The sequence below is a fragment of the Leptonychotes weddellii genome, chromosome 12, assembly GCF_054177405.1.
Source record: "Leptonychotes weddellii isolate Sample4059 chromosome 12, ASM5417740v2, whole genome shotgun sequence".
Lineage (NCBI taxonomy): Eukaryota > Metazoa > Chordata > Mammalia > Carnivora > Phocidae > Leptonychotes > Leptonychotes weddellii.
Genome location: NC_138380.1, coordinates 12,980,535 through 12,994,412, shown reverse-complemented (window position 1 = coordinate 12,994,412; position 13,878 = coordinate 12,980,535). Strand labels below are relative to the sequence as shown.

At 37.8% G+C, this 13,878-nt stretch overlaps 1 protein-coding gene and 1 non-coding gene across 2 annotated transcripts in view; both read left to right on the top strand.

Annotated features, from left to right (window-relative positions):
* Positions 1-13,878, top strand: part of UBN2 (ubinuclein 2) — a 75,050-nt gene that overhangs the window by 10,006 nt on the left and 51,166 nt on the right. The window contains exon 3 of the mRNA XM_081800017.1: positions 12,586-12,687. Within this exon, the coding sequence (XP_081656143.1) occupies positions 12,586-12,687 (102 nt within the window). The remainder of the gene's footprint in view (positions 1-12,585; positions 12,688-13,878) is intronic.
* On the top strand, positions 5,534-5,586 carry LOC115941728 (U7 small nuclear RNA). Its single transcript, XR_004076459.1, has one exon. It is a non-coding gene; the product is annotated as a U7 small nuclear RNA (small nuclear RNA).

The window sequence follows — 13,878 nt, the reverse complement described above, 5'->3', positions numbered from 1 at the left end:
GCTGCTACTCAGCGCCAGCCCTTGTCACTTTGCAGGGACCTGGGCTTAGGGTTGCCAGATCTTTACATTTCTCAAAAGAAGGCTGAAGTCTGGATTTTCCTCTTTCTTTTCTTACTTTTAAACATTGGCTTAAAACACCTGCTGGACGAAACAAAACATCTCTGGGCCACATCCAGCTCTCAAGCCCTAGTTGGAGACATTGGTATACTTGCTTCACTATTTTTTTTTCTAATGTATTTAACTCATCAGTCCATCTACACTTACATTCTGCCCCTTCTGTTCTGTGAGCAGCGTGGTTGGTACAAGTGGGAGGGCATGCCGTTTCCATCGTGGAGGAGAATGCGTTTGCGGGAAGTTTCAGAGAACTGAGCAAGTTAAACTGCATTGGGTGTTTCCAGATATGGGGACAAATAAGATGCCCTGAGGGGTGGCTGGGTCTATAAGTGATGTTAGTAACAAATTGAGTGGTTTGTTGGAAGGCTGGGAGGCAAGTTTCTGGGCTTCTTGTGGTGTTGAGTATGTGTAGCTGTTGCTCGTGCTGGAGAGGAGTTGTGTGTGACGTGGAACAGGCTGCCGCTTGTGGGAGAAGGAAGGAGAACCGTGGAGCTTAGGACGTGCCCTTTTTCTTGCAGCAGTTGCTTGGGGAAGAAGGATTGAGGCAGTCTTGGTAGTTGAAATGCAGTAATAGAAATTACAGGGAGTATAAAATTATTAAAAATAGCACCCTGTGTCGAACAGTTTGTTTTTTCCCCTCTATCCTGTCCTGTTTTTATTGCCTGTGTCTTGTCTCCTCTTATGTTACTCTTTAGGTAATGTGACGGTGCATGTTCAGCATCAGTTGCTACATATTTTCTTGGGAAAAGAGCAGTACAACTCTTCGGTACTTAATTTTGCCTAAAGTATACTAAATTGGTTATTGTACATCTTGTTACAGAGCTAAGTCCAACTTTGGACACTTCTCTACAGGCTCCAAGTTTTTCTTGTTGGTCACTATGGGAAGGAAGCAGGATACAGTTTAGAGACTTGTGTTCTTTTCCTCATTGTCAATTTTTTTTTTTAAATAGTAGCAGGCAGTTCTTTTTTTTTTTTTTCTAAAGATTTTATTTATTTATTTGACAGAGAGAGACACAGCGAGAGAGGGAACACAAGCAGGGGGAGTGGGAGAGGGAGAAGCAGGCTCCCCGCCGAGCAGGGAGCCCGATGCGGGACTCGATCCCAGGACCCTGGGACCATGACCTGAGCCGAAGGCAGTCGCTTAACCAACTGAGCCACCCAGGCGCCCCTTCCTCATTGTCAATTTTAAGGCTCTAAATGTTTAGGCTAAATATCCTACTTTCCTGAATATCCTGAATTTCCAGCTCAGTTTTTAGATGGTTTCTAGATTGTGTATCCTTTTTCTGAGGCTGGATGTACCATAGATCAGCAAATACTGTTCGTACTTCTTCTCTAAGCCTTCTAGGGCATAGAATAACCTGTGGTGGATGGAAGATTTCTTTTAGTGATTTTTCTCACTCTGTTACCCCAGCCATCTTGAAAGATCATGTCATTCTGGAATTGGATATAAATTCAGTAATCTAAATGAAAGTGCTTAGCCCAATATCTAGTGCCTAGCAGTGGCTCAGCTAAGACTGTTTGAATCTGAATGACCTATGGAATGGGAAGACATGTATTCTGCCAAGCATTTATTAGCATTTCTGAAATCACATTATGACTTTAAAATTCACTTACTTTACCATATAGACTTTGAATACCACATTTAATGCTTAATTCTATGTGATTTTAAACTCTCAGAGCCCTAATAGCTTCATATTTATTTTAAAAGGGAGGATAAAGGTAGATTTGATGGTATAAGAGTAATTCTGAGCAGTCTTCTAAATAAAGCAGTTGAAAAAAAATAAAGCAGTTGTTCAAATGGAGTTAATACTGTTTTCAATCAAAAACAAAGTATATTTATAAAAAGTCTTGATTTTCTTGTTATAAGGCTTTTAAAATGGACTTTGTGCTGATATGTTTTAAAGAATGGCAAAGCTTTTAATTTAATTTCCAGTATACTTAACGTACAGTGTTATATTAGTTTCAGGTGTACAATACAGCGATTCAACAATTCTGTACTTTACTCAGTGCTCATTATAAGTGTACTCTTAATCCCCTTCACCCATTTCAGCCACCCCACCCCCCCCAATTCTGGTAATCATTAGTTTGTTCCTTTATGGTTAAGAGTCTGTTGGTGTGCCTCTTTTTTCCTTTGTTCATTTCTTTTGTGTCTTAAATTCCACGTATGAGTGAAATCATATAGCATTTGTTTTTCTCTAATTGACTTATTTCACTTAGCATTATATCCTCTGGATCCATCCATTTTGTCCCAAATGGCAGGATTTCATTCTTTTTTTTTATGACTAAGTAATTTCCATTGTATATATATATATACCATATCTTCCTTATTTATTCATCTACTGATGGACACTTGGGTTTCTTCCATAGTTTGGTTACTGTAAATAATGCTGCAATAGGAAATGGCAATATTTGGCATAACTGTAATTTCCAGTGAGTGACTTCTTCACAGTAAATACTGCTCAGTTGAGTGCAAAGGAAATATGCTTTTACACTTGAAATAATTATGGCTTGTTTAAAAAGTGTCCTCAAATATGGGACTGACACAAGTGGATGTGAGAAAACATTTATGCGCTCTTTCTAGGAGGTTTAAGAATTCTCTAGTTACTCATATTAGATGATCATCTACACTTGCTGAGGGGTTAGTGCTTCCTTGGGAACTTCCTTGGCTGGTTTTCCTCTATATGTTTTGGCCTTGTGTTAGGTCTGGTCCATAAAGATCAACATGGTAGGACTTTGGGTAAAACAGTTTGGATAAATACTTGTTAACACCACCACAAAATAAATTCCACTTATGAAGCACAAGTACCAGTGTATTTAGCTTTATAGGTCAACAACATTACTATATATAGTATGATACTACATATACAGCAAAAACATAACCTTTTAAAACAAACTGAGGTTGGGGGGTTTTTAAATACAGGGCAAGGAAGAATTCTTTAGTAATAGTTTTTTGTTTTGTTTTGTTTTTTTGCAGTTACCAGTTGTAATCACTTGCCATGACATGCCCTTTCAGTTACTTGACCCTTTTTAGTTAAATTCTCTTCAGCTTCCTTAAATCCATTAGGAACAATTGAGAATCAGCAGTTTTAGGGTATTTGGAAGGAAGGCCCTATATCGTAAGCGGTGATTAAAGAAATCTGTTTAGGGGCGCCTGGGTGGCTCAGTCGTTAAGCGTCTACCTTTGGCTCAGGTCATGACCCAGGGTCCTGGGATCAAGCCCCGCATCAGGCTCCTTGCTCGGTGGGAAGCCTGCTTCTCCCTCTCCCACTCCCCCTGCTTGTGTTCCCCCTCTCGCTGTCTCTCTCTCTGTCAAATAAATAAATAAAATCTTTAAAAAAAAAAAAGAAAGAAATCTGTTTATACTGTATCTGTGCTGTTAAGTCAGCTTTTGGTTGTCTTTCCACTGACTTAAGTTTCTCCTCTTTTCTATCAGTAGGTTAAGAAAATCAACAGAAGTGGAGAAGGATAAGGTTGTGACTGGGCTGGGACAAATAGGGAAGCTTGGTGACCAGGAGATATTTTCTTCTCAGTTATAAGACTGGAGTCTTAGCATTCACTGTCAGGCTTCCTCTGTCTTCCATAGGTGATCAATGAACGTTGCTTATTAGTTAGGTTTCTTATTACCTGGAGGCAACTGGGGGAGGGGGTCCTGTACTAAGAACATCTTTTTTTTTTTTTTTAAGATTTTATTTATTTATTTGACAGAGAGAGAGAGAACTAGTAGGCAGAGAGGCAGACAGAGGGAGAGGGAGAAGCAGGCTCCCCGCCAAGCAGGGAGCCCAATGCAGGGCTTGGTCCCAGGACCCCGGAACCATGACCTGAGCCGAAGGTAGCCACTTAACCGACTGAGCCACCCAGGCGCCCCTCTCTATCTTTCTTTCTTTCCTTCCTTCCTTCCTTTTCTTTTCTTTCCTTTCCTTAGGTTTATTTATTTATTTTAGAGAGAGAGCAGTGGGTGGGGAGAGGGAGAGAATGTTCAAGCAGACTCCTGATGAGCACGGGGCCTATGGGGGCTTGATCTCAAGACCCAAGAAATCACCACCTGAACCAAAACCAAGAGTTGGATGCTCAACTGACTGAGGCACCCAGGTGCCCCTTGTTTGTTTTCCAGGTTAGTGTTATAGTGTAATCCGACAGCATTGACTTGAAACACTGATTATCAGGTTAAACAGGTACTAATGATTCAGTAAGTCATTTTCTTCTGAGTCATAGTAAACCAGTGCCCTAGGGGAATAGATTTAAAGTAGGTTCTTCATTTTAGGTGTAGCAAAACTCAAGGTTTTCTTCTTTAATTTGGGAAATAAACTTTGTGTTTTTATCAGAGACATTTATCGTGTAAACCGTGAAACATCAACAACTGCAAAGGTCCAGGGAATTTATCAAATAAGACTTTGATTCTACTGCAGGGAGTCTCCATGCTAGGGCTGCTGGAAAAGAGACCAGTTCAAAACAGGCCTAATGGGGAGGACACTGTGATATAATCCTTTGCCAATTTATCTTGAGTTCCTTTAGGTGAAATTTTAATATTTGTGAATAGTCTTTTTGGCAGTTCTCCAATGTTTGGTTTCAGTTTATACCATTTGCATATCACTGGACTTGAGCATAATTGGGGAACTAGAGAACTAGAGGGTGGAGAATAGAAAAGTGGAGGTGAGGCAGAAAGGGCAAGCCAAGGGAGAAGTGTTTCTAGGAAGTGTAGGAGATGAGAAAAAGTAAATCGAGGCCAGAAAACTATACTCTAGTGGCCTCTGTGATGAAGGAAGGAACTGTGATGTGCCTGACAGTAAATGCTTTGGTAGAAAGCCATTGATAGGTAGAGGAAAGACTATTTAACCCCGGCTCTTGGGGAGGAATTTAAGAAAGAGCTCCTCAGGCGTGAGTGTGTCAAATACAGCTTGTCCACAGCTATTTCCCCACGGTGGGACTAGGAAGCAGAACCGTATACTGAGTGAAAACCCAGTGGTATTGAACATTTGGTGGTCCAGACCTAAGAAAATAAAATTCTGAATAGGTAATACATGTACTTAACAAAAATTCAAAAGATACAAAGAGGGGAATAAGAGGTAAAGTAAATCTCCCTCCTAAACCTGACTCCCACCTAACCAGTTCCCTTCTCAGAGATCATCACTGTTGGAATTTCTTTTCCTAGAGATGTATTTATATAAGCATTTCATATTTCAAAGATTTTGTTCCCTGTAAAAGAATATATAAATACAGATAAACAGAAGAAAATAAAAATCACCTAATCATCTATAATCCCACTGCCAGGCGTAACCACTATTAATAGTTGGATGTGTATCCTTTCAGGGCTTTTAAAAATGATTGTGTGCTTACAAGAGTGCTCTCTTACACTTAAAAAAATTATTTTTAATCATCCAAGTAACAGGTGGGTACATTCCTATTATTAAAAACAAATTCAAAGTGTTACAGCTCTTTTACAATTTGTCCAGCAGGTTTCCAGTTCCTACCAAAAGAAAAAAATTCAAATGATACATATTAAGCCAAAATCTTCCTTCACCACTGCCTCCAATTATATCCCTTCCCTATTGGTAATACCCGTGGTCATCTGCTTGTTAAAATTCTTTGAGCCATTTTAGATACATCTATAGGCATATATTGCTATGTTGTGTTTCTCATAAATGAGATCCTACTGTTTGTATGAGAATTAAAAAAGCATGATCTTGTTATTTTAATGTCATCTCCACAATTACCCGTTAAGTTGGACACTGTCACATGCTTAGTGAATATTACCTTTTCTATGAATAGCCTGAACGGTACATAGCATTTGGTAAACTGCTTTTGTTGCCTTCTATATTATTAAATATTCCTCTACCACATTACTTTAAAATGGCTGTTAACGTTGAATGCATGTGTCATAGTATATGTAATTTATACCTTCATTATTGTTATGCTATAATTGATAGGATGCTTGGTGAAGATCTTAGACTTGTAAGATCCTTTTTTGAAAAGGATTATTATTAAGATTAATACTATTACTGTTAAGTAAAGCTTTAGCCATTTTGTTTACTATCATTGATTCACATTTACTTAATTAGCCATTTTATTGCATGTATTAGATTATGGATTCATAACTGTTAATAACAGCTATACTTGTAGTAGGCAATTAATGCCATATTGAAGGTTTTTGATTTATTTTATAATAGCTGAGTTGCTTCTGAAGCATTTTGAGCAGGGGAATGATATATGAAATGGTATTTTAGAAATACTAGATATTATGCAGGGTAGGTTAGAATAAATTAAGGCATTCATTACATTTAAGTGAGAAACAATAGCCGACATTATAGCAATGGCAGGTGGAATGGAAAGGAAATTGTAGATGTGAATATTCACATGAACAAAGGTTTGTGGAGAGAGAGTTGAAGTAAAATCATCACGAGGGGTTCTAAAAATCACTATTGATAGATAATTTAGGTACATATAATTAATTCATTTTAATTGTACAATTTTATGGATTTTGACGACTTACACAATTGTATAACCACTACCACAAACATGATTTAGAACAATTTCATCTTCCCAGAAAGTTCCCTTTTACCTCTCTACAAATAATCCTCTCCCTTTAGCCCTGGTCCCTGGCAATCTCAGATCTACTTCTTGTCAGTATAGGTTTTTTGTTTGTTTTTGTTTTGCCATTTCTAGAGTTTTCTATAAATGGGAATCTTAAAGTCTTTTGTGTCTGGCCCCCTAGCATGAATTCAGCCATGTGTTGCATGTTATCAACAGTTCCTTCCCTTGTATTGCTGCGTAGTAATCCTTTTATATGGGTGTATCACAGTTTATCCATTCACTGGATGATGGGCACTGGGTTGTTTCTAATTTTTGGCTGCTATGAATATAGGTGCTCTGAACATTAGCATACAGGTCTTTATGTGAACATATGTTGTCATTTTTCTTTACTAAATAACAATAGTGGGATTGTTAGGTCATATGGGAAGCGTATGTTTAATTTTACAAGAAACTGCCAAACTGTTTTTCAGAATGGCTATATCATTTTGCAGCAGCCATGTAGGAGACCTTGCTAGCTCCACATCCTTGTGAACATGTGGTATCATCAGTCTTTTTTAATTTTAGCTAACAATGGAGTTTTAAGGCAGAAAAATAGAATGAATGAAGTGGGAATGTCAAGTGGGAGAAGCTAATTTGGAGGTGACTGACAGTGGAGACACTGCTTCAGTTTTTGGTATTGAGTTTAAGATGTCTCCAAGTGGGAAAATAACCCCAGAGATTCTGTAACTTCTCTTACAGAACTTAAAAAAAAAAACATTCGTTTATTTAGAGAGAGAACAAGTGCGAGTGGGGGTGAGGGGCAGAGGGAAAGAGAATCTGAAGCAGACTCCCCGCCGAGTGCGGAGGCCCCACTTGGTGCTTGATTCTACCACCCTGAGATCATGACCTGAGCCAAAATCAAGAGTCCGACGCTCAACCGACTGAGCCACCCAAGCACCCTTCCTTTATAGAACTTTTAATAGAATGGCACTTTGAAGTCAGGGACTCATGAGCTCAAGATTGGCTCAGTTACTTTCCCTGTGATCTTGGACAGGTTATTTGCCCTTTCCAAGCTTTAGCTTTTCCCATTTGTCAAATATGAAATGTAGGTAGTTACACTTAGAGTACGTGCTAATGCGGGGTGCCTGGGTGGTTCAGTTGGTTGAGCATATTACTTTCTATATAGCGTAAGTTCTTAACAGATATTCTTGAATCTAAGTAGTAGTTCGAAATAAGAATTATGTAGAATTATCAGGTCAAATAGGTAAAGGGTTTTAGAAATTGTTTTAGTGTATTTCCATTATGACATTAATACTTCATAGAAAGTTTGGAAAATAAAGAAGCAGCAAAAGAAGAACATTCAGGAGTATGCAGAATTCTTGGCAGATTCTTTCAGATTTCTTTCCAAAAGAGTTTCCTGCTATACTGTTGCCAGCAGTGCTTGAGTGGTCCTGTTTCTTCTCCGTTTTGCCAGAATTTAAAAATTTTATAATTTGATAGATGATAGAAGTATCTTTAATTCCATTTATTTGATCTATTAATTACTCTCCACTGAGTTGTAATGTTGCCTTTCTCGTGTTCAATTCTTACATACTAGGTTAAGTTTCTGAACATTGTCCATTTATGTTTATTTTTGTATTCCTAGTATAACGATTTTAACTCCCATACTTTATTTTTAATTTAATTTTTAAATTTTAATTCCAGTATAGTTAACATCTGGTGTTATATTAGTTTCAGGTGTACAAAATAATGATTCAGCAATTCTGTATATTACTCAATGCTCATTAAGATAAGTGTACTCTGAATTCCCTTCACCTGTTTCACTCATTCCCCCCGCCCCCCCAACCTCTCCTCTGGTAACTATCAGTTTGTTCTCTGTAGTTAAAAGTCTGTTTTTTGGTTTGTCTCTCTTTTTTTCCCCTTTTCTTCATTTCTATTGTTTCTTAAATTCACATATGCATGAAATCACATGGTATTTGTCATTCTCTGACTGACTTACCTCACTTAACATTTTACTGTCTAGATCCATCCATGTTCTTGCAAATGGCAAGATTTCATGCTTTTTTATGGGTAAATAATATTCCTCTGTGTGTTGGTGTGTATATACACTACATCTTCTTTATCCATTCATCTACTGATGGACCCTTGGACTGCTTCCATAATTTGGCTATTGTAAGTAATGCTGCAGTAAACATAGGGGTGCATATATCTTTTTGAATTACTGTCTTCATGTTCTCCAGGTAAATACCCAGTAGTGGAATTACTGCACCATATGGTAATTTTATTTTTAATATTTTGAGGAACCTCCATACTGTTTTCCAGAGTGGCTGCACTAGTTTGCATTCCTACCAGCAGTGCACAAGGGTTCCTTTTTCTCTGCACCCTTGCCAATGCTTGTTTCTTGTGTTTTTTATTTTAGCCATTCTGACAGGTGTGAAGTGATATCTTATTGTGATTTTGATTTGCATCTCCCTGAAGATGAGTGATGTTGAGCATCTTTTCATGTGTCTTTTGGCCATCTGTAGGTCTTCATGGGAGAAACGTCTGTGCATGTCTTCTGCCCTTTTTTCAATCAGATTGTTTTTTTGGTGTCGAGTTGTGTAAGTTCTTTATACATTTTGGATACTAACCCCTTACTGGATATGTCATTTGCAAATATCTTCTCCCATTCAATAGGTTGTCTTTTTGTTTTATTGATTGTTTCCTTGGCTGTGCAGAAGCTTTTCATTTTGATGTAGTCCCAATAGTTTATTTTTGCTTTTGTTTTTCTTGCCTCAGGAGACAGATCTAGAAAAATGCTGCAATGGCTGATGTCAGATTATTGCCTGTGCTCTCTTCTAGTATGTTTATGGTTTCAGGTCTCAACATTAAGGTCTTTAATCCATTTTGAGTGTTTGTATATGGTGTAAGAAAGTGATCCAGCTTCATTCTTTTGCATGTTGCTGTCCAGTTTTCCCAGTACCATTCGTTGAAGAGACTGTTTCCCACTGTATACTCTTGCCTCCTTTGTTGAAGATTAATTGACCACATAATCAGGGGTTTTTTTCTGAGCTTTCTATCCTGTTCCATTGGTCTATGTGTCTGTTTTTGTGCCAGTACCATACTGTTTTGATTACTACAGCTTTGTAATATAACTTGAAATCTGGGATTGTGACACCACCAGCTTTGTTTTTCTTTTTCAAATTTGCTTTGGCTATTTGGGGTCTTTTGTGGTTCCATACGAATTTTAGGATTGTTTGCTATAGTTCTGTGAAAAATGCTGTTGGTGTTTTGATAGGGTTTACATTAAATCTGTAGATTGTTTTGGGTAGTATAGACATTTTGATAGTATTTGTTCTTCCAGTCCATGAGCATGGCATATCTTTCCATTTGTATCATCTTCAATTTCTTTCATCAGTATTTTATAGTTTTCATAGTACAGGTCTTTCACCTCCTTGGTTAAGTGTATTCCTTGGTATTTTATTATTTTTGGTGCAGTTGTAAATGAGATTGTTTTCTTAATTTCTCTTTCTGCTACTTCATTTTTAATGTATAGAAATGCAGTGAGTTGGGGCGCCTGGGTGGCTCAGTCAGTTAAGTGTCCAACTCTTGGTTTCATCTCAGGTTATGATCTCATGGGTCATGAGATCAGGCCCCGTGTTAGACGCTGTGCCCAGTGGGGAGTCTGCTTGAAGATTCTCTCCCTCTGACCCTCCCCCCAATTGTGCCCTTTCTCTCTCTCTCTCTCTCAAATAAATAAATAAATCTTAAAAAAAATGCAATAGATCTCTGTAAATTGATTTTATTTCCTGAGACCTTACTGAATTCATTTATCAGTTCTAGTAGTTTTTTGGTAGAGTCTTTAGGGTTTTCTATATATCGTATCAGATCATCTACAAATAGTGGAAGTTTTACTTCTCCCTTCCGGGTTTGGATGCCTTTTATTCCTTTTTCTTGTCTGATTGCTCTGGCTAGGACTTCCAGTACTATGTTGAATAAAAGTGGTGAGAGTGGATTTCCTTGTCTTGTTCCTAATTATAGGGGAAAAGCTCCCTATTTTCCTCATTTAGGGTGATGTTGCTGTGGGTTTATCATATATGGGCTTTTTTTTTAATGTTGCTAACTCCTGTAACTTTAAATATATTTACTATATGACAGGACTAGTATTCTTCATTTGTTTTTATATTTTTTCATGAACTAAGATATTTTTATATTAGTTTTCATATATCTTTGGGTTTTTATATTCTTTTTAGAGCTCTCTCTCTGGGTTTTTTTTTTTTTTTAATGTTATGTAAATCACCATACATTACATCATTATCTCTCTGGTTTTTGGGTGAAACAGTCACTCATGTACCTAATTGCTTGTATGTGACTTTTCTTAACAGAATAACTCCTATCCTAGAAATACCTCTTTCTGTCCCCCAACTTCTGATTTTGGGCTTTGTTGGGGTTTTTTTTGTTTTGTTTTGTTTTTTGACTTCTGATTCTAATGGTAGATCTATAACCTAGCTGTAAGGGTTCCAGTTTGCAGACCTGGCAAATGGAAAAAATTAGAACAACTTATTATGTGTGTTGCATGTAAGCACACACATGCTGAGTATATATGTGTGTATATGTATATATGTTACATATATGTCTGTATGTTTAAGGTTGCCAACTAGTATTTCTTGAGAAGGATTGTTGTTTTGAGATTATGTCTTTAATGGCCTTACTTAGCAAAATAAAAAAAGGGTTGTCACCTTGTATTGGTCTTCAGAATTGTTTTTGAAATTTACCTAACTTGTAAGAGCTTAAAATATGGGAACCACTGCTTTATCTCACACCATAATGACTTTCTTGGTGGTAATGGTGTAGTGGTGTTTTGTCCCCCCAAAAGCATACAATGAAGTCATAGCTTATGGGGGTTAGGTTTTTTAACATCTGTATGTAATACAAATATAACATTTAGTCAGAATTACTTTTACAAATTATGTTGGTGACATCTCTCAGCAGGTCCAGCATAACCATTTTTTCCATCAAACACTGGAACAGATCATTTCTTTGCATGGAAATAAGATAGAACAGTTTGTTTTTATTTAAGGGCCATGTTGCACAAAACTTATCCATCTTTCACCATTAGAATCACTTTACATTGAGAGATACGCACTGAGAATTGAAACTGAATAAGAGATTCACATCTTGCATCCCATGCTTCCTGCTGGACTTACTCTGTTTCAGTGGTGGCCTGTTGGTAGGCAGAATCCTTACCGCTTACTGTTTTCCTTACTCTTTCTGAGCATTTTCTTCCTCATGGCCCACTCCTGTGCTAAAAAACAATCAGGGGTCAGGAGGTGTTAGGAAGATGCTTAGAAAGTATAGTTAAATTTGAGTGAATATATTTGAATATCTAAAATGAGTCTTAGAGACTGAACTAAACACTTGTTTTAGTAGTGCCACAATAATATTAGTAGGTGTCCTGCTCACCTAAACTACTTATAACAAGCTTATATATGACTTTTAGTATACAGGTAACATTTATACCAAAGATAGAATGAGTTCTTTATAACTATAATAAAGGCTTCTTTAAGTATGACATGAATGGGGTGCCTGGGTGGCTCCGTCAGTTAAGCGTCTGCCTTCGGCTCAGGTCATGATCCCAGGGTCCTGGGATCGAGCCCCTTGTGGGGCTTCCTGCTCAGGGGGAGTCTGCTTCTCCCTCTCTCTCTCCTCCTTCCCCCTGCTCATGCTCTCTTTCTCTCTCTCAAATAAATAATAAAATCTTCTTAAAAAATAAAGTTACTTTGTCCCCTCCTTTTCATACCCTACTCTTTGAGAGCAAGTCCCTAAATACAATTTAACATTCAAAGTATGGGGGGACTTAAATTCAACCTCTTGAAGGTCGGGATTATCTAAAGAAATTACTTGGAATTCTTTTGACAGGTATTTTTTAAGTTTATGGAAACAGCATGAGTACTGAGATCAGTCTAACATATCTGTTTTTTGCAGGGTGGGAAACCCCGTAAACACCGGAAGGATCGGCTACAAGATTTAATTGATATAGGCTTTGGCTATGATGAGACAGATCCATTTATTGATAACTCAGAGGCTGTGAGTAATGTATCTTTAATATAGCAGCAATTCTTTGTTTGGGATAGAAGTCAAGGATAAAGTTACTAAAATAGTTCAGTACTTGTTTTTACTAACCAATCTTTTGTTGATGTACATCTAAATTGTTTCCACTTTTATGTGCTTACAAACAGTTGAGCATCTGTGTACATTTATCTTTGTGTACTTGAGTAAATATGTAAGATAATTAGTGCAAATATATGTATAGGAGAAATTTCTAGCAGTGGGATTTACTGATCAAGGGTATTTACATCTTGAATTTTTATTGATATTTCCAAACTTGGGCAGGTGTATTTTCAATTGACCTGTAGATAAGAACTATATGAACTTGAAGATTGGAGCTACTGGGTGGAAATTAATCTGGCAGACATCTTTAAAATGTACTTTGTTTTTTTGTTGCTGCCAACCCTTACTACACTGGTGGTGATTGAATGCCATCCTTTACTGCCTGTCTGTTTTGATCACACCCTGCAGCTTTTCCCCTGGAGTCCTCTTTCTCTTATAAAATGAAGAGGAATTTAGGAAAGCATAAGGACTGTAGCAGTCCATTGATCACATAGCAAGTGAAAGAAGGCATATCGTGTTTGGGAGTAGGTAAAAGGTACATGTTCTTACATTCTTCTCAGTGCACTAAAGTAATCTAAACCCTGGACTTACGGTATCCTCTGCATTGTACAGTGATTACTTAGAATATACAGAAAGTGACACCAAGGTAAGCATTGTAGTATTACCCACAAATCAGTATTTTTTTTTCCTGGCTTCTATAGATGAGTACAAGGCATACAGTGGTAGGAGAGTGATACGTAGAACTTCCAGCAGGGCATAGTGGATACCCTGTGATACTCCTAAGTTATTTTAGTGTCTTGACATAAACTGGTTTACCATACCAGATAGCCTGGTCTATAGGAGTAAAATACTGACAATGCCCTTTGGAGTAGAGAAGTCTTCTTGTTTTACCAGAAAGGTTGACAAACCGGGCGCCTGGGTGGCTCAGTTGGTTGGGCGACTGCCTTCGGCTCAGGTCATGATCCTGGAGTCCCGGGATCGAGTCCCGCATCGGGCTCCCCCTGCTCGGCGGGGAGTCTGCTTCTCCCTCTGACCCTCCTCCCTCTCATGCTCTCTGTCTCTCATTCTCTCTGTCTCAAATAAATAAATAAAATCTTTAAAAAAAAA